The sequence below is a fragment of the Balaenoptera borealis genome (genome assembly GCF_965194805.1).
Source record: "Balaenoptera borealis genome assembly, chromosome: 18".
NCBI lineage: Eukaryota > Metazoa > Chordata > Mammalia > Artiodactyla > Balaenopteridae > Balaenoptera > Balaenoptera borealis.
In genome coordinates this window covers 47,436,911-47,463,884 of record NC_138877.1, presented here as the reverse complement: position 1 = coordinate 47,463,884, position 26,974 = coordinate 47,436,911, and the positions used below count along the sequence as shown (strand labels likewise).

The window sequence follows — 26,974 nt, the reverse complement described above, 5'->3', positions numbered from 1 at the left end:
ATACAATGGAATACTACCCAGCCATAAAAAAAGAATGAAGTTTTCCATTTGCGGCAACATGGATGGACTTAGAGGGCATTATGCTGAGTGAAACGTCAGAGAAGGATAAATACCGTATGATATCACTTTATATGGAATCTAAAAGCTAGTGAATATAACAAAAAAGAAGCAGACTTGCAGATATAGAGAACAAACTAGTGGTTACCATGGGGGGGTGGGCAACATAGGGGTGGGGATTAAGAGGTACAAACTATTGTGTGTAAAATAAGCTACAAGAATATATTGTACAACACGGAGAATATAGCCAGTATTTTATAATAATATAAATGGAGTATAACCTTTAACAAAAAGAAAAGAGAAGTGCAGGTTTCAGGCCTGGCGTGAGGGAAGTGAGGGCTGGAAGTAATTAGCCAGGCTAATTACTAAAGTGAATTTATACTGACTGAAAACCAATTCCAAAGTAGTGGAGGTAGAAGCCAGATCACAAGAGGTTAAAAAAAAAAAAGTAATGCCTAAGAACTAGGGTCAGATGTTAGCCACTTGTTGCAGAGGATAAGTTGTAATGAAGCAGCAGAAGTTGTGTTTTTTTCACCCTCTTTTTATTTAATAGAAAGCCTATTCTGAGTATTCTTGAGGTTCAGGGGAAAAAAGGTAATACAGACGTACTTCATTCCGTTGTGCTTCGCTGTATCGTGCTCCACAGATACTGCGATTTTACAGACTGAAGGTTTGTGCCAGCCTGACTCAAGCATGTCTGTTGGTGCCATTTTTCTAACAGCATTTGCTCGCTTTTGCCTGTATCACATTTTGGTAATTCTCACAATATTTCAGACTTTTTCATTATTATTGTTATGGTGATCTGTGGTCAGTGATCTTTTATGTTGCTATTGCAAAAAGATTACCACTCAAGACTCAGATGACGGTCTGCGTTTTTTAGCAATAAAGTATTTTGTAATTAAGGTATGTACATTGTGTTTCAGACATAATAAAATTGCACACTTAATCGACTACAGTATAGTGTAAACATAACTTTTATATGTACTGGGAAACTCCAAAATTTGTGTCACTCGCTTTATTGCAATATGAAGAACAGAATGGCATAATTGAATTTAAGACTGTGCAAATATATTTCCAAACTGTGTACTTGTGGATTAATTCATGGTCAAGGTGAAAAAAAAAAGTAGGGTGTATACAGGCTCTTATGTGACTTACAACTGGCATTCCGCAGTAATTCACATTGGCAAAATAGAAATATTCTCTTTGAAGGCCTTGAACCCTTATGTTGGTAATGCTGTTACCTAAAAAAAAAAGCGTAATTTAATCCATCCATGATTTGCTTCCCGTGGTGTGAATGAATCAAACGGGGGAGCAAGCGTGTGTTTAGCATAATGATACATGTCTGAGCAGAAGAGAATCTCAGGATCCCTGCTATTCAGCACTACTCAGCATACAGAAAGCAGTAAATCAGTCCAACTGACTGTCCTGTTTTGCTCTGCCCAGATTGATGCTGCTTTTATAAACACAGCCACAATTTGGAGATGACTTAGCAAATTAGAGCCCCTGACACCACTACAGTAAACTTTCTTGACTCTCATGACAGCCATTCCTCTGATATGCAGTCAACACCAAATTTGAATATGGATAAACTCAGAAGAAACTAAAGTCACCTCACAGCCACTGGGTCATACTTCCTAATCAGCAGAGAATTTGTCTAGTTAGTTTCACATTCAATTTCCAAAATACCGTTACTCTGGGATTCTAACAGAATGCCGTCTATCTACTACAGCTATACTGATTTGAATCTGTCTTGCTATATTTAACAGGTTGTTGCAATACTCTGGTGACTTTTTATTCAAAAATTAAGCTTTTACATTTCTTCATGATGAATTTCCCTAATTATGGACAATTTGAGAGCTGGCTCTTTTGAGATAGTCTTTCTTGTTGTCTCCTAGCATTTAGACTGTACCTAATACCCAGAGACATAGCATCCTCTTATTATTGCCCTTGCTTCAGAGGAAAGTGAGACACAGAGACATGGGGCAGCCCTGAGCAGACATCAACACTGCAACGTGGGCCTCTCCTTGGGAAGGTCAAGATCGTCACGGTAGCTAAGACTTGTCCAGCACGTGCTGTGCTCCAAGCATTGTTCTGAGTGAGAGGATGTAATTACCCTCACTCTAAAGATGGGAGAACTGAGATAGATAGATATCTAAAAGATTAGATATCTTATCCATAGACCAAACAACCAGTAAGTGCTAGAACCTCATAGTGGTTGAACCCAGGCAACCTGGTCCAGAGTCCGTACTCTGAACCATGCGCTATGTAACCCTGCTATGAAATTTCTGTGATGTTTGAACTCTTGAGCCTGGAACGTTTTTCAGGGCAGGAGCAATATTTTATGCATTTGTACATCACCAATGTCTAGCACAAGGCCTGGCAAACAATAGAAACTAAGAAATTCTTTCAATTCGTTAATTATTATTTTCGAATGTTGAATTGTCATTTTATCCCTTGTACAACTGGCTGAATCATATTGCTTGCTTTCTCAGATCTCCAGGGCAGGAATGCAAGAGTGAAACCATCAGCTGATTCTATTTCAATTTTATCAATTCTTTTTTTTTTTTTTTTAAATCATGGTAGTTCTGTTTCACTGTTTTTTAATATGCAGTTTTTAGGCCCATATACTTTGTGTGGTATTGTTTAGTACATGTATGGAATTTTTTTTTTTCTAGGTTGGTTCTTCTCATTTCTGCAGATTTTGCAGGGACTCTATAAAAACTCTTGCTTTCTTTTATTCAAAGCAAAAATAATGCTAAATAGTAAGGATGCATTTGTGAGCAGTTTCCAGACCCAGCCTATTTTGCATAACACCTGTATTTAATCAGGGACTACAAATTTAAGCAAACTGCTCTAATCATATTTTGTAAATTCAGTTTGTCTTGATTATTTAAAAGACTATCAGGATTGGTAGATTTAAATATGGGTTAATTCTGTTTAATGGCCATTCATGCTTCCACATTTTCTAATAAGGAGATTGAGGGAAAATAGCCCCCCAAAATTTTGCAGAATTTTTAAAAGATCGTTTAACTTACAGACTTCAAAAATCACAATTTCACTTTTTGACAACGGTGTTATGTGCATTATTCTCATGTTTGGCCAGACCACATGGGAAATTTAAGTACTATGAAAGCGCAATATAAAATTGTTTTAAATACACACACACACACACACACACACACACACACACACATATATAAAAATTATATGTTGTTTTCCAAACAGCAACCAATTATCCAATCCTCTGACACCAGCAGTGTGTCCAACAATTCAGTTCAATTCTGACACTAATTACCCTCAGCTAGCAAAGACCCACAGGTCAAGGACTCAGTCCTATAGGACTGCCCCCCTTTAGATGCCAGCCACATATGGGGTCCCCAGGCTGTCTGTTCAACTACAAATCTGAGGGTTCCTAAGATCCCCTCTCAAGCTCAAAAATTCATTAGGATGATTCACAGAACTTAGAAAAGTGCTTTACTCATGATTACCAGTGTATTATAACAGAGGCAACTCAGGAACAGTGAAATGAAAGAGATGCAAAGGGCAGGGTATGAGGGGGAGGGGTACGGAGCTACCATGTCCCCTCCAGGCACACCACCCTGCTTACACACTGTTGTGTTCACCAGCCTGGTAGCTCTCTGAATCCCATCATTTAGGGGCTTTTATGGCGGTTTCATTACATAAGCATGACTGCTGAAATTGTTGGCCATTGGTGACTGAAACTCAATCCCCAACCCCTCTCCCCTCCATGGGGGTAGGTCTGAAAGTTCTGACCCTCTCATCATTGCTTGGTCTTCCTGGTGACCAGCCCTCCTGCAGAAGCCACCTGGGAGCCCGACCCTGAGTCACCTCATTACCATAAACTCAGTTGTAGTCAAAAGGGTCTTGTGAGGAATAACAAGAGACACGCTATCACTTAGGAAATGGCAAGGGTTTTAGGAGCTCTGTTCAAGCACCTGGGGCAAAGACCAAATATATATCTTTTCTTATACCAGGTATATGTGGACCACTGTACGTATTATAAGCAATATTTTGAGGTTAGATGGTCACTTAAAGAGTTCAGACTACTTCATGACTACTTATAAACATATCTCAATTTCAAGCAGCATTGTTTGGTAAACACAAAACTATAAGCAAGAAAATTTTGCAATATGTTCTACTATTCTAGCTGTTCTCCACTTGACATGTTTTTAAAAAATAGAGTTACTTCTTTGCTCATAAAATAAACAGAGTGGGACATTGTTTAAGAGCGTGGCGTGGAGTCTCTGCGGCTTGGACTTGAGTTTCAACACTGTTGTGTGACCCTGGGCTAGGTATATCACAGCTCTCTAAGCTTGCCTTTTCCTTACTACAAAGTGGGAATGATGATATCTATGTCATGGGCTGCCGTGTGGAGAAGTGAAACTGTCCAGTAAAACTCTGACCACGTACCCAGTTCACGGTAAGCTCACTTTTCAGAAAATCTTTGTGTATGTGTCGCTGTGTATGTGGCAGGGACACTTTTTTTTCCATTGTGCTTTCTTCCTAACATACAGAATGATAGCTTCCCTTTTCTTAAGAGAAAAAGAAAACACAAATGACTTTTTTTGGTCCCAACTGGCTGTTCCAGCTATTTCTCTTCTTTCATGGGAAAGCTTCTCAAACAGAAGTTGTTTTCCAATATTCTTTCATCCCCACTTTTTAAACTTTTTAAAATAAGCTTAATTTTTTTTTTACAGAAGTTTTATGTTCATGGCAAAATTGAGTGAAAAGAATGAGAGTTCCCGTATACTCCCTGTACCCCCAACCTCCTCCGCTATTGACATCCCACACCAGAGTGGTCCATTTGTTACAACTGATGAACCTATACTGATACATCGTCATCACCCAAAGTCCATAGTTTACATTCATGCTTGCTGTTGTAAATTCTGTGGATTTTGACAAATGTATAATGATATGTATCCCCCATTGTAGTATCACGCAGAATAATTTTACTGCCCTAAAGTCCTCTGTGCTCTGCCTATTCATCCATTCCTCCCTCCCCCCTGCAACCACTAATCTTTTTAGTGTCTCCATAGTTCTGCCTTTTCCAGAATGTCATATTGTTGGCATCATACCGTTTGTAGCCTTTTTAGATTGGTTTCTTTCTCTTGGTAAGATGCACTTAAAGTTCATCCATGTGTTTTCATGGCTTGATAGTTCATTTCTTATTAACACTGAGTAATATTCCACAGTCTGTATGTACCACAGTTTATTTACCCACTCACCTACTAAAGGGCATCTTGATTGTTTCCAAGTTTTGGTAATTATCAATAAAGCTGCTATAAACAACAGTGTGCAGGTTTTTGTGTGGACATATATTCTCTCTCTTTTTTAAAAATTTTTATTGGAGTACAGTTGATTTACAAGGTTGTGTTAGTTTCTGCTGTACAGCAAAGTGAATCAGTTATACATACACATATATCCACTCATTTTTACATTCATTTCCCATATAGGTCATTACAGAGTATTGAGTGGAGTTCCCTGTGCTATACAGTAGGTCCTTACTAGTTATCTATTTTATATATAGTAGTGTGTACACGTCAATCCCAGTCTCCCAATTTAGCCTTCCGCCCTTACCCCTCTGGTAACCATAAGTTTGTTTCTTATATCTGTGACTCTATTTCTGTTTTGTAAATAAATTCATTTTTACCATTTTTTTTAGATTCCACATACAGGCAATATCATATAATATTTGTCTTTCTTGGTCTAACTTATTTCACTCATTATGACAATCTCTGGGTCCATCCGTGTTGCTGCAAATGGACCTAATTAAACTAAAAGCTTTTGCACAGCAAAGGAAGCCATAAACGAAGCAAAAAGACAACCCACAGAATGGGAGAAGATATTTGCAAACAAAGCAATTGGCAAGGAATTAATCTCCAAAATATACAAACAGTTCATGCAGCTCAATATCGTAAAAACAAACAATCCAATCAAAAAATGGGCGGAAGATCTAAATAGACATTTCTCCAAAGAAGACACACAGGTGGCCAAAAAGCACATGAAAAGATGCTCAACACCACTAATTACTAGAGAAATGCAAATCAAAACTACAATGAGGTATCACCTCACACCAGTCAGAATGGCCATCATCAAAAAAATCTACAATCAAAAAATACTGGAGAGGGTGTGGAGAAAAGGCAACTCTCCTACACTGTTGGTGGGAATGTAAATTGGTACGGCCACCATGGAGAACAGTCTGGAAGTTCCTTAAAAAAATAAAAATAGAGCTACCATATGATCCAGCAATCCCATTCCTGGGCATATATCCAGAGAAAACCATAATTCAAAAAGACACATGCACCCCAGTGTTCGTTGCAGTACTATTTACAATCGCCAAGACATGGAAGCAACCTAAATGCCCATGGACAGAGGAATGGATAAAGAAGATGTGGTACATATATACAATGGAATATTAGTCATAAAAAAGAATGAAATAATGCCATTTGAAGCAACATGGATGGACCTAGAGATCGTTATCCCCATTTTGAGGCTTTAACACTGTAGAGACTGACGCTCACTCCTTCTATAGGTTTACCAAGAAAACTATTCTTCGGGTGGTTACCTGTTGACCATGTAATGGGCCTTTCCCAGTTCCCACTCTCATTCCTTTTAGACAATTTGACAAAGTGGCTGTGTTTACTTCTCACAGGATCTTTTTATATTAGTTTCCCTCTTATCTGTCTTAGTCCTTCTAACTCCTTGATTCTTCCTTTTCCTCTTGCCCTCAGCCGTAAGATATCTCAGAGTCAGTGCCTCCGAACTCCTCTGCCTTTGTAGTTTTCCTTTAGAAATCTCACCCACTTTTTCAGCTACCGTTTTCTGCACTATGTTTATGAAAATCGGATCCATTCCTGCAAGTCTGCCCTCCAGCTGCCTAAAAACCATGTTTCCCACCATTCCTCTAGTCTCTCAAAACTCGAGTCTTGCCTTTACCTTCCTTTATCCAGTGTCAACAGATCATATGGATACTTCTTGTTATTGCATCAGTTCTTTTCTCCCTATTCCCTCAGGACCTCTTTGGGTTTGACTTCTGTCCCTTTATATCTGAACGTTGCAACATCATCCAGATTATCTTCATATTAGTCATCTGTGCACCACGGGCAGATGAATTCTTATGTGATACCATTTCTCCTGTGAAATGAAATCTTCCATCAGTTTTGCACTTTCTAGGGAGAAAAATCCCAAAACATCTATCACCAGTCATCAAACACATTCCACCTTCTGGTCTGCACTCCCTTGCATGAACTCCTGCTTCTGCCTAAGGTAACCACATGCTCTTCTCCTCTCCCACCTCTTTCTATTTGTTCCTCTTTTATCCTCACCTGCACACCTGCACGCCTGGGGGCTTCTCCACGCCTGCTCAGGAGATGTAGACTGGGAGACCCGGCCCCATCTCATACCCTTAGCTTGAAGTGATTTTTCTCTCCATTGCCCGCTTGAAGTAATCAGTGCTTCCATTTTTTCATCATCTGCTGTCTTGCGCCAACTCTTCTGTTTGGAGAACGGACGTTCTTAATCTTATGTTATGATTTAACCTTTCTGAGGCGATTGTATACTCACCCAGTTGAACTACAGTCTGTTTTTAAGGTCAGAGGCCATATCTTGGATTACTTTAATATCACCTAAATTGGTTGGCAGGTGCACAGTGCTTAATACACTTTAATCAATTCTTTCCTCCTTATCCTTTTTTTCAATCACAGTAATGGTTGGGTGCTTCATAAGCAACCAGAACAACGATGTTGAGATCTGTATCAAATTCAGAAATAACCAAAATAACAAAACTAGCTGTGCTTAGGTTTGCCTATTTTATTAATATAATAATATCCCATAGGTGTTTCTGCAGGAAAACTCTGTAACCTCTTGGGTCAGTGCTACATGAAGCAGTGGAAAGAAAATACCAGTGGCTGGCGGTGGGAGAGGAGGGAATGGTGAATGTGAATGCAATTAATGTAAATGATGGTGTTCAATTGTAGAAGGCCTGGTGCATTTTGGAAGTGCTTATATGGTGGGTGCATTGCTCTTTGTCCAATTCTGTTGGTAAGTGGGTGTGTGATATTTCATATATTCCTTGCCAGTCTCCACAAGCACCTTTAGCCCTGTGGGTACTGATTGATGTGTTTGGCAGCTCTTGGCCTGCGATGCTAAGTTCTAAAATAAAGTGTCTCTGCATAAGTCAGTAAGTCATTTCCTGGCTCTTTTGCCTTAAAGTCCTCCAAGCTTCTTGGCCATCAGTTTTGGCAGTGAAAGGACAGCCTCTACAGCTGTCTACAGATCAGACTGCTCTCTGATTCAGTACTGAGTCCATCTCTTGGATACCATTCCTTTTGATTTATTTGGTGTCTACTTAAAGACAAATCAGGCTTTATACACACATACAAATCCATAAATTCATTTCTTTTAAACACATTATTAAAATAGAGATAACAGTTACATTTAATTACCAGGTTGAAGTTTCTCTAGCATTTGAAGTTTTACTCTAAGGGAAATGTAAGCTACATTTTCTCCTTAGCAATTGCTTATCACCTTTGGGGTCTACTTTACGCCATTTTCATTATGCCTGTGAACCAAACGATGTAAAATTTTGTCCTACTCAAAGGAAAAATGGTGCAACCCAGTGAGCTGTAACCCCTTCTTGAGAGAACGCTGAATTGTAATAGGTCCAATTTGGGGTGACAGAATGCCCATATTACATACTTTAACTTTGCCTCTTTTTTCAGCCTAAATGAGGCATCTCAAAATTAATGCAGCCAGAGGCAGTAAAAGCATTTGAAGTAATTCTTCCAATACTCCAGTTCCTCCACAGAGCACACCAAATAAAAGGCATTAGCAGTGTGACTAATAGAATAACTACCAATCAGAATGTCTGTCAATTCATGAAATTTTCAGCGCCATGCATACTAACAACTAGATCAAAGTATTTCAGTTCACATATTGAAAGTTGGGAACCTTAACACACCATATACTGAATGCTGAAGAATAATATGTCAGACTTATGCAGATGCAAAATGAAGTGAAAAATTGAAGCAACTATCAGTGTAGCTCAGGTCAGAGCAGGCATGTGGAATCTATATTACCTGGATAAATGTCAGTTCCACGATATAGGTTGTTGCTCTGTAGACATGATCTAAATTCCCCCCCCCCCATAGCATTATTTTTATTAACCTTTTATTTTTTTAATTTTTATTATTTTTTAAAATTTATTTATTTTTGGCTGTGTTGGGTCTTCGTTCCTTCACACAGGCTTTCTCTTGTTGCGTGAGAGGGGGCTACTCTTGGTTGTGGTGCGCGAGCTTCTCCTTGCAGCGGCTTCTCTTGTTGCAGAGCATGGGCTCTAGGTGCGCGGGCTTCAGTAGTTGTGGCACATGGGCTTCAGTAGTTGTGGCTCGCGGGCTCTAGAGCACAGGCTCAGTAGTTGTGGCGCATGGGCTTAGTTGCTCTGCGGCATGTGGGATCTTCCCGGACCAGGGCTCCAACCCGTGTTCCCGGCATTGGCAGGCGGATTCTTAACCACTGCGCCACCAGGGAAGCCCTTTATTAACCTTTTAAAATGACTTCATCTTTTTTTCTTCTACTCCTTTCTACCACTTCTTAGCACACCTGTTATTAGTAATTCTTTACCCAGTGCATGGAAAAGATGATGGTGAAAGCATTAGAATTGTTGATTGATGAGTTTAATTACTAAAAAAGTGTGAGAGAGAATGTACACACACAGATATACTCATATTTATAAACTTATAAAATGAATGCTAGCAACAATAACTAACTGTTGAAAAGCATGAAATAAAACAGGGAAAAAGGAGTTCCTAGAAGATCTGCATTGCTTATATTCTTATCCCAGCAAAGAAATAGCACTTTAAAAATGTTTTATTTTTAAATAATTTTAGTCTTAAATAATTTTAATATTTAAAAGTTGCAAAAATACTATAGAGAGTTCACAGATCCCTTTCACTCAGCTTCTGTATGGTTTATATCTTAAATAATAATAGTACAGTTGTCCAAACCAAAAAATTATTATTGGTTCACACTAGTAATTGAACTGTAGACCTCATTTGAATTTCACCAGTGTCTCCACAGTGTCCACTAATTTTCCACGAATTTCTCCAGAGATGAGGAAGTGATGGACACATCTGTTTTGGCATCCTGGCCCTGGATGGGTCCTGTGCTCAGACTGTGCTGGGCATGGGCTGATGCAGGGTCCAAAGAACCCATCTCCTGTGGGACCCAGGAGACAACAGCCAGGCCCATTCCATTTTCATTCACCTTCTCTTCCACTTTATATTTCATCATATAAATACATATTAAATATAAAAGTAAATGCATATTAAATCTCTGTATAAAATTATTATGTACATTCACTTATTTATCTTTCCAGATTATTGCAAGAACAAATCTCAGGGAAAATAAAAAGGCTACTATAACTAGTTCTCATCATCTCCTTCTCTTTAAAGAGCAATATTTAATTGTATCAGATGAAGGGTTCAATACGGGGCATATAGTGGAGAGCTAAGGAGAAAATCATTTCTGCTTCTCACTGAATGATTGCATCTGTATATAACCACAAGCCTGATGAGAAGAATAAATGCAGAGAATAATGAGTCTGTAGTATGGACATGATGTAGGTTGGTGAGTCAGGGAAGGTGCCCTGAGAGGCACTCTTTGAGCTGAGAGCTGAGGATGAGTAAGAGTTAACCAGATGAAGGGGGCAGAGGGCTTGTTGGGGGTTCTATAGAAAAGGAAGAACATAAGCAAAGGCACCAAAACTGAAAGGAGACCAGGGTGATGGGATCACAGAAAGCACAGATATTGTTAGAAAGTGAAGCTAGAGAGGTAGGCAGGGGCCCGATCGTAGGCATTTAGGCTATGTTGAGATCTGGGTCTATTTGAAGAGCAATGAAAAGCCACTAGAGGGATAACAGAGTGAGGAAAAAACAGGTTTGCCTCTTAAAAAGATCACTATGGTGCTAGTGTAAAAAATGGATTGGGGGAGGAAGTTTAGGGAGTAGTGCTGGTAGGAGAGAAGAGTGGGTTAAAATAGGTTGATGGCTGTGGAAAGGAAAAGTGGGTAGGATATAGCAGACGGGCCTCAAAATGGGTTGGATGTGGGGAGAGAGGTTCAGTCAAACTTGATTCCTGGGCTGCTGGGTTCTTTGACGCTATTGTGGTTGGTGCCATTTACTTCCCAAGGTAATACTGAAGGAGAAACAGATTATTTTTGGCTTTTCTGGCATTGAGGGAAGGGTAGAGAAGGTCAAGTCTCTTAATCTTGGTCGTGAGATCACATGAGCCTAAATTGAGTCATGAAACTCAACTTCCCATCCATATGTGGGGAATCTCCAGGGTTCCCTGTTATTACATAATCTCCTGCCCCTCCAGAACTGCCAGCCCTTGGCACCCTGAACAATTTGTAGTTTTGCTATGGCTATTTCTACCCTTCCATGCCTCTTCATATCTTTGGATGCCCCTTTCCTCTTCCATAGCTGAAAACTTTTCCTTTAAAACTTACCATATTTATAATCCAAGGAAAACGTCTGTGTCTGCTCCAAAACTTAATTCTGATGCCCTTTTTATCTGCTCCCATGGCCAGCTATCACACTGCACCCTGATGGCCAATCATTTGTCTAAACTCTTGCCGTGCTGTACGCTTCCTGATGTCAGGAATCACGTTTTAATAGATGTAATATCCTCTCCCCTAACACAGTTCACCATGCTTAAGAGCCTAGAACAGTGTCTGGCATAGTAGGTGCTCAAGTAATACTTGAATTCATGAGTAAATACTAGGTATGCAATAAATGTTGCTTAAATTAAAAATATACATGAAGTATATACATTGCTTTGTCCAGTAGAGGAAAGATTGATATTTTCCACAACTGACTATCCCGATTACTGATTCCTTTTCAGACATTCATTTCTTGATCTGTGTTCTACACCTGCCTTAACATTCTAGCTCAGCTTTCCCCAATTTTTCTAAGAAACTCTCCCTTCCAGGCATATCTTTTTATTCACCTCACACCTTCAATTCATGCTTCTCTTCTTGGAGTATCTTCCTACCGTCATTCACTTCTGATGATGACATTTTTACTTTTCCTTCATACCCGGCCTAAAGGTCTTCTCCTCAAAACCTTCTCTGTTATTTTACAGTTTGAATTAATTCTAACCTCTTCTTCCCTCCAATAAAACTTGAAATCCCTTTTAATTTTCCTACCCTATTTTATGGTAGTTGCTCCCTCTTTATTTCAACTAGACTGCAAGCTGCCTGAGGGCAGAGATCCTGTCTTAGCCCACAGTGCAAGACTTCATGGGTAGTAGCTGTTAAGGGAAATGTGTTGGATTTAGTTAACATTGATCAATTATTGAAGCTCTAGGTGCTCTGGAGGTGCTCAGTAAAATAGCTCAGATTTGTAAATCTAAAATGTTTTATCCTTTTTCTACATCTCATTGCTTAACAAGTATTTATTATATGCCTACTCTGTATCATACATTTTGCTAAGCTCTGAGGATGCAGTGGTGACTTAGACATAGCCATTGCCACCCATCCTAGAAGTTCTGGTCTAGTAGGGAAATAGGGCTAATGCTCCAACAGTTATTTATTGGGTGCCCACTTTGTGGCAGGTAAAGGAGTTAATGACAGTGAGTGAAAAGAGAAAAGCTCCCTTGTCCCCTTAGAGCATATCATCTACTTGGAGAGGCAGACAAAATAAACTAAACGTATAAACAACTGTAATCTTTAGTTAATGTGTGCTAAGTATCCTGGGCTGTGAGAATTTGGAGCAAGTTGGCCTAGACATAGAGGTTGGGGACGGCTTCTTAGAGTTGAGCATCCACTAACCAGGGGACAAGGGAAGAAGGAGAATCTTCAGTGTCACTGCCACAGAGAGAGCAAGTGGGGATGCTGGGAGATGAACCTGGCATTAATTAATGTGATGTAATTATACCAACCAAATGTTCCCTTTTTTGAATTTCTCATTCTGTTGATGTGTAGCAGAAATTCATGTTTTTCCTTTCAAAGCACTATATTTTTAACAAAATTTATACTGTTAAAGTTAACTGTGAAGAAATGATCACATTAATTCTGTATGATGTTTAAATTCAGCCTACTCTTCTGAAAATAACATCAATGGCTCTGCAAAGAGAGAATTAAATACAATGGGAGGGAAAAAGAACTCTTAGAAAATATATGGCATTCCTAATGGTCATCTAATCACTGACTTGATGAAAACTGAGAATAAAAAGGGCCCACTTAGTTTAAATACTGGAGTCATGCTTATATTTTTATTTGGTCAAGTGTAGTGTGTATGTGTGTGTGTGTGTGTGTGTGTGTGTGTATTATGATAAAAACATCCAAACCAACCTGAATAATCATGAGAACTTGTATTCAGTACAACTGTGTGTCAGAAGGCAAGCAATACCAAGAATTACTTTAAAATTATCTTTCATGTGATTCTACATAGGAAAATTCTGAATCTTAAGAATAATCATGGAGTTTTTTAGAGATTAATCTTTTCTTCCCCAAATGTAGTAAACTGAGTTGTTAAAGTGTGTATTTTGTCAAATAATTGGATCAATTTATGGATGAAAGTATGGGCTATTCATTTTATCACATAACAGAAAACAGTGAATTTAAGAACAGGAAATATGTATATATAATAATTTCTTATTATCTTGTAATGAAAATCTCTAATCTTACTAGATGAGTAATTTGTTACAATAAATATTTTATTGGTCTTTGAAATAATAATTTATTCTGATTTTTCTCATTTAAGCAGCCTCTCTAACCTGTGGGGCATGAGAGCATGAAATGGCTCAAATATTATTTCAGGGCTGCACCTGGGTGAATGATGGTGCCGGTTTTGAGCCTGGGAAGATAAGAAAAGGAACACCTTTTATTTTTTAAGGGAAAGGTTGGTCGGGGCTGAAAACCCTGAGTCTGGTGTTGATATGGGGCTAGGGCTGGAGATAGAAATCTGGGAGTCATTGTTATATGGATGGTATCTAAGGCCTGTGGATGGGATGAAATCATCAAGGGGGTGAGGGGAGCTGTTTTGGAGATTCCTTCATCTAGGGAGTGAGCTGAAACAGGGCAGAGAAAGGTCATGGGAAAAATGATCCCCAGGCCATACCAATATTTAGAGCTCAAAAGAATGAGAGGAAGAGGCTTAGGCAAAGGAAAAAAAGAAGAGGAGTAAGAAGGCTGGAACAATGTCACTGATGCCGAGTAGAGAAAGTTTTTCAAGGATGGAGTGATCAGTTCTGTGAGTCACTGTGGAGAATTTAAGAAGATAAGGACTGAGACTTAACCAGTAGATTTGAAAACATGGAGGCTGTTGATGACCGTGACATCGATGGTTTCATCAGACACGTGTGGTCCCGAACTGGACTGGTTTGGGTTCTAGAAAAAATGGGAAGTGAGGAGGTGGATTCATCTTACCATCAAAAATTTAACATGTGTTATACATTATGTGTTTAAATGGTAACACAAATAACGCGGAATTTTCATAAAGAGTTAAAGGGAGAACAAAGTATATGACTGTGGCTCTGTTTCTGGTGAGTCCCCGAAGGCTTAATATTTAGCCCGGTGCCAATTTTAGGCCAGGAAAACCAGTACATTCGCTTTGCATCTACTTATACTATAGAATGTTCGGTTGGGCTTAAACGAATGCTAAGTCTCGTTAAGGCCCCTGGTGCTAATTCACTTTATTGCATCCTCTGGGGTAGTGAGGAGGGAATATACATGAGTTTATAAGTATTGGATGATAATCTGGAGGAAGACAGGTCAGACATGCCTGTGTCCAAGTTTTGAGTTTGCTTTTTTCCGTGCAACTCTGGCAACTTACCTAACTCTTCTAAACCTATTTTTCTCAAAGGGAAAATGTGGATACTAATGATATGAGGAGAAAATAAGATAATGTGACTAAAGAACTAAGCATGGTGTCTGGCACCTAATAGAGGCTTAGTAATGGGGATGACTTTATTCCTATGATTACTGACTTGTTCTTGAATGGGATACAGCTGAAATACTATCCAGTTTAGTAAACAGAAGATAGGTCTTCTAATAAAGAAGATAAAATGAGGTGCCAGAGAGGAAGTCATACCTTAGAAACCACAGTATTTGGTTCATGTTACTCTATGGGTGTTTATTTCTCTTTGCTATTTCCTCGCCTTTAGTGACGTCATATCAGCATAGTAGTCAAGACTGCAGGCTCTGTAGAGCACATTTATCTCAACCCCCTGGAATTAACTGGATATTCCAGTTCCATCTTCCCCATCCTTTCCAATCCAATCGGCTCTGCTAATGATAATAGCTAACATGTATTAACTGCTTCCTGGGTACCAAGCACTGTTCCAAACACTTTAAAACTATGAACTCATTTAAATCGCACAGACCTAGGAGGTGGCCACTATCATTGCCTCCATCTGTGCAGAAATGAGAAAACAGAAGGGCAGACAGGTTAAGTAACTTGCCCTAAGATGACACTGTTGGTAAAATGGTGGAGCCGGAATTCAATCCCAGGCAGCTACACAGTTTGTACTATTTACCGCTTCATCCTGATTCCACTGGGGGCTGTAAGATTGGATTTAAATTGTCACAGCTTTTCTGCGGGGGGGATAGTAAAAAGGTAGGATGGGCGCCCTTCCCAGCAGTTCATCCGTGATCAATAATCTGCGTTTGGGGATTGGGATTTCACATCCCGCCGCCGGCCACCAGCCATTCGGGTAGGTTCAGGAAAACATTGAAAAACAGACCGGTCATATTCCCTTGATTAACTATAAATGTTAGTCATTAAAATACAAGATTGGAGGGTCGGGTCCTTTAGTGCTTATACCCAAAGAAGGAAGAATCATTTCTGTATGAAGGTATCTAAAAAGTTCTCACATGCTAAGCAGAAAAGCTAAATTAAGCCTTGTGTTGGGTAAAATTATAAACATGCTGTCTGCCTCAGATGAGTAAGTGTATATAAATAGAACAGTTGGTGTACATGGCCTTAATGTTATAGCTTCCTTTTTTCTGTGTAATGTAAATTACCAAATGCGAGCATTTCCATCTGACCTAAACTGTCAGTCTCAGAAGAGCACATTGTAGGATTGAATACATGTTATACAACAACCAAGATTGCCCTTTTCTTCAGCCTGGTGATTTTTTTTTTTTTTCTTTCCATATCCAGCAGTTAGTACTGAGGCCTGAAACCCTTACTTACAGAACAAAGTGGCTTAGCAGTAATTGAGCCTGTGTGAGGCTAAGAGAAGAATAATGAACACTCCCTGCAAGCTTCCTGCCTAGATGCAGGTGCAGGAATCAGGAGGTCATGAATAATGCATGACATGCAGATTAGATGGTGGTTTCTCCTACTGGGGTTTTGACTTTGCTACCTGCCTAGCTGCTATATGTGGAAAGAAGGTAGACGAAGGCAAAAAGTGTCACAATTTAAAGACAGAGCTCACAGAAACACTGCATATTCTTTTGCAGAAATGAAATTGGGGAGTAGCTGAAAGGCAAACCTTTACGGTCTACTTTATCAGATAAAGTAAGCTCCAGGTTATCAATTTACTCACTTTGGGAAGGGAAAAAACCTTTCTTATTTTACCATTTCAAGAAAGCTTATAATTATTTGGTCATACACACACAATCAGGAATTCTTTGAAGACTGTTAAACAATTACAGAAATTATCCGCTTACAATATTTGATCTATGGATCAATGAAGTTTTGCTAAAAGATACAATTACTTAGAGAATATTGTAATTATAGGTTAAACAGACCCGTTTTTTCCCACTGATATATGCAGTGAGAAGCATCAGTACTTCTATATCATCAAACTTCACCTGGTGGAATTATCATGATGACTAGAAATAGGGTTAAGGAGGAAGCAACATGAGGTAAACATTTAAAGGATGCAGAGCGAATTAAAGAACTGCGAGTATGTGGGTTATTACTCCTTCACATTTTATTTAGGCAGTAGGATTCTGACACCCCAGGGGGTATGTAGGCAAGGTTCAAGAGGATTTCCTGCATTTTCCCTTAGGTCAGGGAACTTCAACTGGAGAGACGGTTTTTGGCTCACAATTCCATTTTGATGACTTTGTTTCAAACAGACAGACTGAAAGAAAAAAGAAAGCAAAAAAAAAAAATGAGTACTGCTACCTTGTGTATAATTCTTACACATTTTTATTGCGTATTTGTTCTCTCTCTCCCCAAGTTGGGGTACTGGAATATGAGCTGGCTTTCATTTCTAGCTGAGTCTGTCATTTCCGATAGGCCCCCCTGTGGCCAGATGCCAGGACCAACAGGTGATCCTTGTAGCTGCAAAACAGCAGGAAGTGGGCCGTGCTTGAATGAGACAGTTCACCAGAGGGGCTGTCTGGCCTCTCTCCATCTTTCTGCATAATTAACAACCCCTCCCCCATACGGAGCAGAAAATCTGGGCTGAGCAGCTCAGCTGCAGAATCCATTGAGAAGTGCTGTGAGGAAAAGAATGTTAATAAGGGATGTTGGAAGAAATAAGCCTTCTGAGTGCAAAGTGCAGCCTGGCTCTGGGTTTACAGAAAGACTGCATTTGGCCCTTCTGAGGTGCTAGAACTGTACTGTCCGTTTTGAAATGATTCTCACTCGCTTAACAACTATGGAGAACTGGGATTCTAATCAACCTTGGGGCTCTTGGTTCTAACTGGACTTTAAGACCAATTTAAAATCCCCATTTTGTTTCTTGTCTTGTAAATAGAATAATGTCTGAGACATAAAGGGTAAAGATAACACAAGCTTAACGACTGCCTAGATCTCACAAGTACCTAGTAAAGATAGGTACTTTACTAGGAAGCAGGAAGGTGTCCACAAGGACAGGAAGTAGAGCAAATTGTGCTGCCGGTAAGTGGCCCACAAAGAGGTGGTGGTTCATGGAGGTTCAGCAGCTAGCTCCTGATTGGAAGATATTAGCAGTTCCTAGAAATTTCAACTATTTCCAGTGGATGACTCCAACCCTGGAAGCTTGTAAAACAATATAGGCTTTACTACCTTTTCCCCATAATTTAGCTAAAGGTTTGAAATGACTTTGTTTTCTTTAAAGCCCGGCCGGAGAATATCACATCTAGAAGACCTTCCTCCTAGAAATAACTATTCACCTATCCTTTCTCCTCCATTCCCACAGATTCTGTGCCTGGACATTTGGATGAAGTTATTGTAGGGGAGGGAAAAAAATTTTTTTTCCTCTACCCTCTCATGTTCAGGCTCTGGGGGCCTGCAAATTAAACTGACAAAAGATAGATTAGCAAGAGGAATAAAAATCAAAAGTTTATTTATACATAAAACATGTATGCATACATGCATGCAGGAATACTCAGTGGTGAGTAACTCAAAGGGGTGGTTAAAATTTGAAGCTTATATACCGTTTTAACAAAGGGTAATAAATTGTAGAGAAGTGCCTTGTCAAAAGAAAAGGGGGTCTGGACGTTTAGGGGGGCTAAATTTTAGGAAGGTGACTAGGAAATGTATGGGGGAAACTAATGGTAAATAAGGGTTGTTTATGTCAGCTCATCTCAATACCATTTTTGGTGATAAGAGTTGTACATTGTACTCCGCTTCCTGGTATGGGGTGGGGGAGGGAACGCCTTTAAAAATGAAAATTTCCTTTACAAAAGGGAAATGTATGCCCTGCTTTTAGGCATATAAAGGGAAGGTAGAGAGCTCCTCCTCCTGTTTCTGTTTGTGGTTGCCTTCAAATTAAAATAATCCTTATGCCTCAGTAGCGTATTTTGGGGTGGCGTATACTGATCCCCTTCATTATCTTGCTTTTCAGGGCTTTAAATCTGGAAGTTGACTGAGGGAGTGTATACTTAGACTGTCTCTTCGTGTCCTCCTTATGGAAACAGGTAGCAGAAAGGGCTCACCGAGGGCCAGCACCAGACCTTACATTACCTTTATGCACTCCTAAACCTGGCAAGGATTAGGTAGGCAGCAGTAACTTTTTGTTGGACTGAATGAATGAATCAACTTACTAAAACTGGTCCTGTTTTTGGGGGGGTCTTCACAGTCAACATTGTGACAAACACTTTTTATGTTAAAAGTGGTGCAGAAGGAAAGAGAGAGACTGACTGCTGGTCTGTAGGCATAGGAATTTAACTGCATCCATTTACTAAGAGGTGCTCAAGTTCTGGGGCATTTTATATTAAGCAAATCTAAAAGAGATCATTTATAAGCCAGATCACTTTTTATTTGTTCATTTATAATCAGGAAAATGCTTTTTCAATGACTGGATTACTCTCATCTCCTACAGGGTACATCCGTCCCCAGTATCAAGGGTCCGGGGAAATCGAATGAATAATCAGAAGTTTGCTTGGTGAGTATACAGTCTAGGTGATGAGAATTTATAAGTCTTATGGGAATTTTTAATAGGACTGTGTTAAAAGAGAATTATTCCTGCTTTCTCTGTAGAGAATTCATTTCTACTGACTGAACTACATTATTTCCCTTTCCTTTGGAAAATTCTAAACAAACACGAATAGAGTTCCTTTCCAGCCAAAGCCTCTTCACTCACCAAAAACTGAGTGCAACATTTTTTTCCTAACAGATATGGCATGTTTCCAAGGATTATCAACTGTTACATTTTTAAAGAATGTTTCCCATTTTTAGAAGACACTTTTTTAGTAAGATTTAGACAACAACTCGGATTTTTCTCAGGTACCAGCTTCTACTTCTCATGAAGATTTTCATAGTAAATTAATCTATTAAATTAATTATGATGATTACTGTTTAGATGCCCTTTTTCTGACCTTAGCCTTAAATAGCAAGGGATTTGTTTTTTAATTTGGGGAATACAAAGATCTTCTTTCACTGACTAGTTCTTTTTTTTGTTTGTTTTACATCGTTATTGGAGTATAATTGCTTTACAATGGTGTGTTAGTTTCTGCTGTATAACAAAGTGAATCAGCTATACATTTACATATATCCCCATATCTCCTCCCTCTTGCGTCTCCCTCCCACCCTCTGTATCCCACCCCTCTAGGTGGACTGACTAGTTCTTGAACAAAAATAGAGATGGAGCTTATCAGATATGACCTGAAGAGTTATTTCAACCACAGAACATTGATTACTGATTCCTTAAAGAGGGAATTTAAAGTGTTTCACAAATGTTTCATATGAAACAAACGAACAAAAATCAATGTAGATTTAAAATCTATATTTGTTTACGTTACTCCATTCTCCAAAATTAACCTTTCCACACATAGTGTATCTTCAAAAAAAGGAAGGAAGGAGCAAAGGAAGGGAGGGAAGGAAGTAGGGAAAAGAAAAAAGAAAAAGAAAGAACTGATCTGTGTACTGTCTTACTTCAAAGGTGAATGGACATTCACAGGTCTCCATTCTTTTACTTCATTGAATTGCACTTAGAATGGGATTTTGATTAAAAACTATGGCATTTTTTTTTTTTTTAGGTATGGGAAGATGATTACCAAAGATTGAGCTTCCAAATTAATTTTACTCCTAAATTGGGATTATTTTTAGACACAAAATAATGATTCTTTGAATTTGAATAGTGCCTAATCAGCTTGCCTCCCTTCCCCCATTAAATCTAATTAACCCTCACAGTAGCTTGGTGATGTTAAATATTATGCTTTTCTTTTTCACAGAGTGGGAAATGGAGTACAGAGGAAACAGCCATTTGCTTACACACTCCCTAAAAGCTGGGGCACCCCTCATGGTTTCTCACGGTCACTAAAGCATACCGTTCCCTGTCAAACCTGGAAAGCTGAGAGGATAATAATGCTGGTTGCCATTACATAAAAAGAAAGGGAGAAATCAGGCCCTTTTTTGACTGCACGGAACTGATATGCCTTCTTAGTCCAAAGCATATTGTGCTAAAGAAACTTTATGACAAATAGAGAATATGAACTGTTCAAGTGAGTGACATAAGCTAATGGGTAGAGTACCACGTTGTCAGGTATGAAATCCAGTTTCTACACCTTATTTCTCAGTGGCTAAATGTGGAACACCGAGTACATAACACATTTTCTTTCCTTCACTTTTCCTTTCTGGAGTATTAGAATAACAATAACTTGTTCCTACATAATTCATAGCACGGTATTTGGTTAGTAAGTTTAAACCACTTTTATCTCCAGAGAAGTAATCCATGAAAAACAAAAGGGATCTTTACTACTAGGCTTGAGAAAATTCAACATTTATTTATTCAGCAACATTTATTTACACTCTCAGGCACTAGATTACAAAGATAAATAAAATATGCTTTCTGTCTTTACGGGGCTCACTGTCTTGTAGGAGAGGGGCGTGTGTGATGTCTCACATATATAATATAAATATTACATCATACAAATAATGTATAATAAAATGTGGATAATGCTCTAAGAGATACATTCATAGTATGATGTTCAGAGGAGAATGTAATCAGCTCTGTTTAAGACTAGTTTGGGAGTGAGCAGTTGGGAAGGGGAAAAGTATAGAGGAAAGAAGAGGATTGTCAGAAAACCCATCCCCAAGAAGAAGGTTTTTGAGTACAGACCCAGAATTAATAGGAAAAGCAGAGGGTTGACACAGCACTTCCTTTATTGATTGAAACACATATACAAAGACCTGGAGACATTTCTAAATTATTGGGTCATGAGTTTAGTTAAAAAACCTATTGCATATGCTACCTTGAATTTTTTCTTACATAAATACTATGAGGCTGGTGTATGGAAATAAATCACCCAGCTGGGAAGAAGCCCAGTGAATCACCCAGCATCTACATCTACTTAAGTGATAAACTCTTGCTATTTCTTTGTGAAGTATTGGCTCTGAAAATCCAGAAGTTTTAAATACTCACGCTAGCCATGGATATGAAAATGATAGTTGCTCTCCGCAAAATAGAAGTTTGGGATAGTTTATAGAATTAGATGGCAAGTTCAGCACTAAGTTGGTTCCGGCTTGAGTTAGATCCGCAGACATTATATGTGAGTGATGTTGGGTGATTCTGTGAAGCCAGCAAGTGGTGCAATCAGTTAAAAAATACTGTTCATCACATAAAGCATTAAACCTCAGTGAAAGATGAAAAAGCTTGAACTTGTAAGTTATGCCTAGGAAATGCATGACGGTTGTAAATGTCAACAGCTGTGGTTGAACTATCAAACCACTGTTTATTATTGAGTAAAAGTGGCTTAAAATTGTAAATAGTGTTTTTCTTTGCACGATGTCAGTACAAGAGGCAGCATCGGTCCACTGGCCTCATTCCTGTGGCCGCATTTCCTTTGGAGCTGAAGAAAGGTGTGGAAAAGAATGTCTGTTCAAGACAAACAAACCTGCTGCAATGGAAAGAAAATGTGGCTAAAAAAATATACATAACCAGGAAGGAGCTGAAAGCACCAGACTGTAAAGGGTCCAATGACAGATGTTAGGATAGAGGCAGGTCTGTTATAACTATCTGCTAACTTTTAGGATTAAGAAATGGCAGGAAGAACCTCTTGCAAGATTAGCACCCCAGTAGAGAACACGAGCTCACCGGACAACTCATTGATATTCAGTTAATCAGAGGTAGCAATCCAGACCAGACGTAAACTCTATCAGAATGGCTCTCCCCTGACTGCCATCCCACTCTAGTAATACTTGTTGATTTGAGGATTGATGAAGCCTTTGAGGTTCAGCACATGAACTTCATTCTCTATGTCACGTGTCACAGCTCTCCTCTTCCACACCTTCCTTTGTTCCAATGTGAACCTTTTCAAGAGCATTTGGTATTTTTTCTTACATATGATAATGACAGGAAAAAAAAATATTTTGCTCCATGGTGGGGGCAAATGGGGGCAAATGGGGCAAGTCTTATTAGAGAGTTGAATGTACAGATAGGCTTTTCTTCTTCACAGATCTTTTTGCTTGAAGCTCTTGTATTCTGATACCAAACCCACAGAGAGTGGCTGTTTCCAAGTCGTCTTTCAGCTCTTTTATTCCTGAAGCTATTCTAGAAATCTGGAACCTGTGTTTGGTGTGTAGGTTGAACCAGGACAGGGAGGGGCTCGGTGGGGAATATCTCTGAACTGAACGTCGAAGTTGATTTAAGGCTCCAAGCTTGCCAGGATCAGTGGGAGGATTCCAAAAACATGCACGTAGTATATGCTCATTTATAGCTTTTCGTTCTTCTCTTTATTTCTCTTTCCATCCTGCTCCAGTCCCAGAGTTTTCAAAGACTTGGGTGTGTATGGTTGTTTGATGATGGTGTAGTCATGGTTGTACTCTGCACCCAAAGCATCCACGTAGGGCTATTATGTGACAGAGGTATGTGTCACATAATAGACACTGTGGGCTATTTATACGATAATGGAGAAAATTAGGCATTGTGAATAGGAATTGCCATTAGTAACATAGTATTAATTTTCCCTAACCAACCGGATGCTGCCACCACCAGTCTCAGTCATGATTCCTTTCTTACCAACATGCCTGAGATGTTATGTAGCTGTCTATAAAAGAAGCTCCAGTTTTAATAGCGTATCCATGCAAATTATGACACATTCTGGGTGTGAATCACATTTCACATTTGGAAGTGAAAAAATCCTGTGCCACCAATTTTGGGGAGGGCAGGAAGAGCCTTTGCACGCTTTGATGTTTTATTGTTTGATATGCTGTGCTACCATGAACTTAAATATTTACATGCATATAGTTGCAAATGTTAGACATGACTTCATCGAGACTTTTTGAAGGATATAAGCAGTATGGATTTTTGTCATAAAAATAAGGACATTCCTTCTTGTTTAAACTTTTTGCCTTAATAGAGGAAGGTGCTCAAGTTGTTGATACTGGAAACCTTTCAGAAAGCTCAGGTAGAACTAACCCATGTTCTACATGTCCAAATGCAGTAGTTATCAACTGTGGGGCTGAAAAGGAGCTGTAAGCATTATCAAGTTCAGTTCAACCTCTCACTTTTACAAACGTAGAAATGGAGGTCCAAAGACAGACATGTGTTCCAGGTCAGATGTGGGCATAAAACCAGTTCGCTGCACTCCTGTCCAGTCAGCTTTCTGCTACGTGGCAGTTAGTTACCTGTAGGCAGAGCAAGAGAAATGCTAAAGATTAAATCAGATGGATGTTTAATTCATTACAAGCTAAGCAGAAGGCTTTTGTCTGGGAAATTCCCATGAGATTGATGTGCCGGGGGAGAGAAAGAAGGAGGAGAGAGAGGCCTGATAAAGACATTGCTTTCCATTCCAATATGTAGCAGTTGCTCCCTGCCAAAATGTTTACTCATCATCCTGCAGATCCTTGCATGCTCATTATTTATAGATAATATTGACTATGTTATTTTAATTACCAGAGCATTTCACTGCTTCTTGACTTACGGGGCAAAAATTATGATACTGTGTCTGAACTTTAATATGTGAAAATTCCAGTTCCCAGGGTGCCTGCCTGGCCTTCATTTTTTTTTTTTTTTTTAATCCATACGTGTTGGCAAATAAGTGACAGCAGGTTGCCTTTAGATTTAGTTTGGAAGCATGGTCTCTCCAGTGTTTGATAACAGATTGAGAAAATGGGCCGTGGTTTATATAATCATAAACCGGTTTGCGAGTTCTCTGTATCCTGAATTACAATGAAAAGTACTTCCACAGTGTTGCCACATTTAAAATCCCTCCAAATCCATATCTTTTCTTATGTTATAATCCAGTGTCAGCTAGTAAGTTCGTTACTTCCACCACCTCCTCAAATTTAGCTTGGTGACAATTATGTATACTTTAAACCTGTATGCTGTCTTTCAGATTGCCCTTCTTAACGACCTTTGGTCTAATTTTCAATTCTCTATTACCCAGAATTTCAGCAAGAACGGTCGATAAAAGTGTTTCACATTCCTGTAATATCAGCTGATTTTTGTGTCTAGTATTACTTCAATCACAATAAAGATGATTTGGGGAAAAAAGTTAAAGTAAGTTATTTTCTACAATTATTTTCTAACTGTGGGAGAATTAAGGCCATAAGATCATGCTGAGCTAAAAGGTCACCACTTCTGAGACATTTTTCTATTAAAAGTTCATTAGTAATTTGTTTTTACCAACCCGCCGCTCAGGACCATATTAGCGTCTTATTGGGCACGTCAATACATTTCTTGTTATTTGTGGCATCTTCTCAGCACTGTAGCTAGGTGTGGTACTATTGTGTATTAAAACATCTCTGTTGTTTTAACTAAGTTTAGCATGACCAAGAAATATTAGTTCAGTATTCAAAAGGACTTGTTTGGAAAAATCTAAAAATACACAGAGACTTAACAACATACTTCTGTGTAATACAGGGGTCAAAGAAGAAATTTCAAGAGAAATTTAAAAATACTTTTAACTACAGTTGACCCTTGAACAAGCAGGGGTTAGGGGCACTGACCCTGTGTAGTTGAAAGTCTGTGTATAACTTTACAGTCAGCCCTCCATATCCGTGCTTCCCCATACACGGGTTCAACCAACCTCTGATCGTGTAGTACTGTACTACATACTTATTGAAAAAACTCTGCATATACGTGGACCCACACAGTTCAAACCTGTGTTGTTTAAGTGTCAGCTGTAAATGAAAATGAAAACACAACTTATCAAAATTTGTAGGTTGCATCAAAAAGCAGTGCTTAGGAGGAAATTTATTGCACTGAAAGCATATGTTAGAAAAGAAGGATCTAAAGTCAGTAATCTTTTTATTTTATTTTATTTTATTTTTTTATACAGCAGGTTCTTATTAGTCATCCATTTTATACATATTAGTGTATACATGTCAATCCCAATCTCCCAATTCATCACACCACCACCCCCCTGCCACTTTCCCCCCTTGGTGTCCATACGTTTGTTCTCTACGTCTGTGTCTCTATAAAATCAATAATCTTTAAGTTTTTAACCTTAGGACACCAGAAAAAGAAGAGCAAATTAAATCCAAAGTAAGCAGAAGAAAAGAAAAAAACAAAATGACTTGTTTGTAATTCTGGGATTTGTAGCATATTTTTTCATATAATTGTTGTTACTTAGCTTGGTTTTATATAGCTTAAGGGTATTTAAAATCCACACAATCAGGAATCATGATTTTACTGGGAAAGCTACTTAAACTACAGCTTTTTATAGTTTTAAAGTGTGCAGTGTGCATTACCCTCCATCACAATCCCCTCCCTGTTAAACTTGTTCAGATGTAGACCTTTAAAATAATGGTTGTGTTGTAATGAAACAGGCAGAATAAGGGGATTTAGGGAGTCACTAATGAATAATGCAAGGAAAAAACTGTCCCAATATGAAAAAAATGATGTACCTACTGTTAGCACCAGTACAAGTTCTGTTATAATTAATGTATGAAATTAAAACAACGAAAGATCTTATTTTATATATCTCTAGAGGAGCCTCCGTCTTTCTTAGTCTTTTACAGTATTTTTCAGTGGATATTTTTGGGCTAAAGAATTAGCTAACCAAAGCTGACTTCTAAATATATATATTTGAAAGAATAATGACTTAATATTAGGACCCAATCAAAAATCCTAATGTGTTCTTGAATGTGCTGGGAATACCACTCAGGATCATAAATCTCAAGAGAATGCTTGGGGTACCGGCAGTTTTGTTTTGATTTGGGTTTTTCAGTCATATTTCCAATATAATCTTTCTAGCCATGGAGATTTATCTGTATACACACGGACAGTGAACCAGCAAATTTAAAATTAAATAATATATCCTCATCTTACTATAATTCTTCTCAGCTGACCCCTAGATTTGCATAAAGTTTAACAATTTCCTTCAAATTGGCTATTTGTTACATTTCTTAGTACAGTACTAGATGACCTAAGGAAGGACCAATATCCTCATGTTTCTTTTAATCGGTTCTAAGAGAGCAGTAGATAGCATGTGACCTATTTACCCCCCAATTAAAACCAACCCATATCCCACGGGTTTTAGCCCCAGCTGCTGCACATAAACCCTCAGCTA

At 38.7% G+C, this 26,974-nt stretch overlaps 1 protein-coding gene across 5 annotated transcripts in view; it reads left to right on the top strand.

Moving 5' to 3' along the window:
* Nucleotides 1-26,974, top strand: part of KLF12 (KLF transcription factor 12) — a 461,389-nt gene that overhangs the window by 358,289 nt on the left and 76,126 nt on the right. For all 5 annotated transcript variants that reach the window (XM_082365992.1, XM_082365991.1, XM_082365989.1 and 2 more), the window contains one exon: nucleotides 19,342-19,404. In XM_082365992.1, coding sequence (XP_082222118.1) covers nucleotides 19,342-19,404 — 63 coding nt within the window. The remainder of the gene's footprint in view (nucleotides 1-19,341; nucleotides 19,405-26,974) is intronic.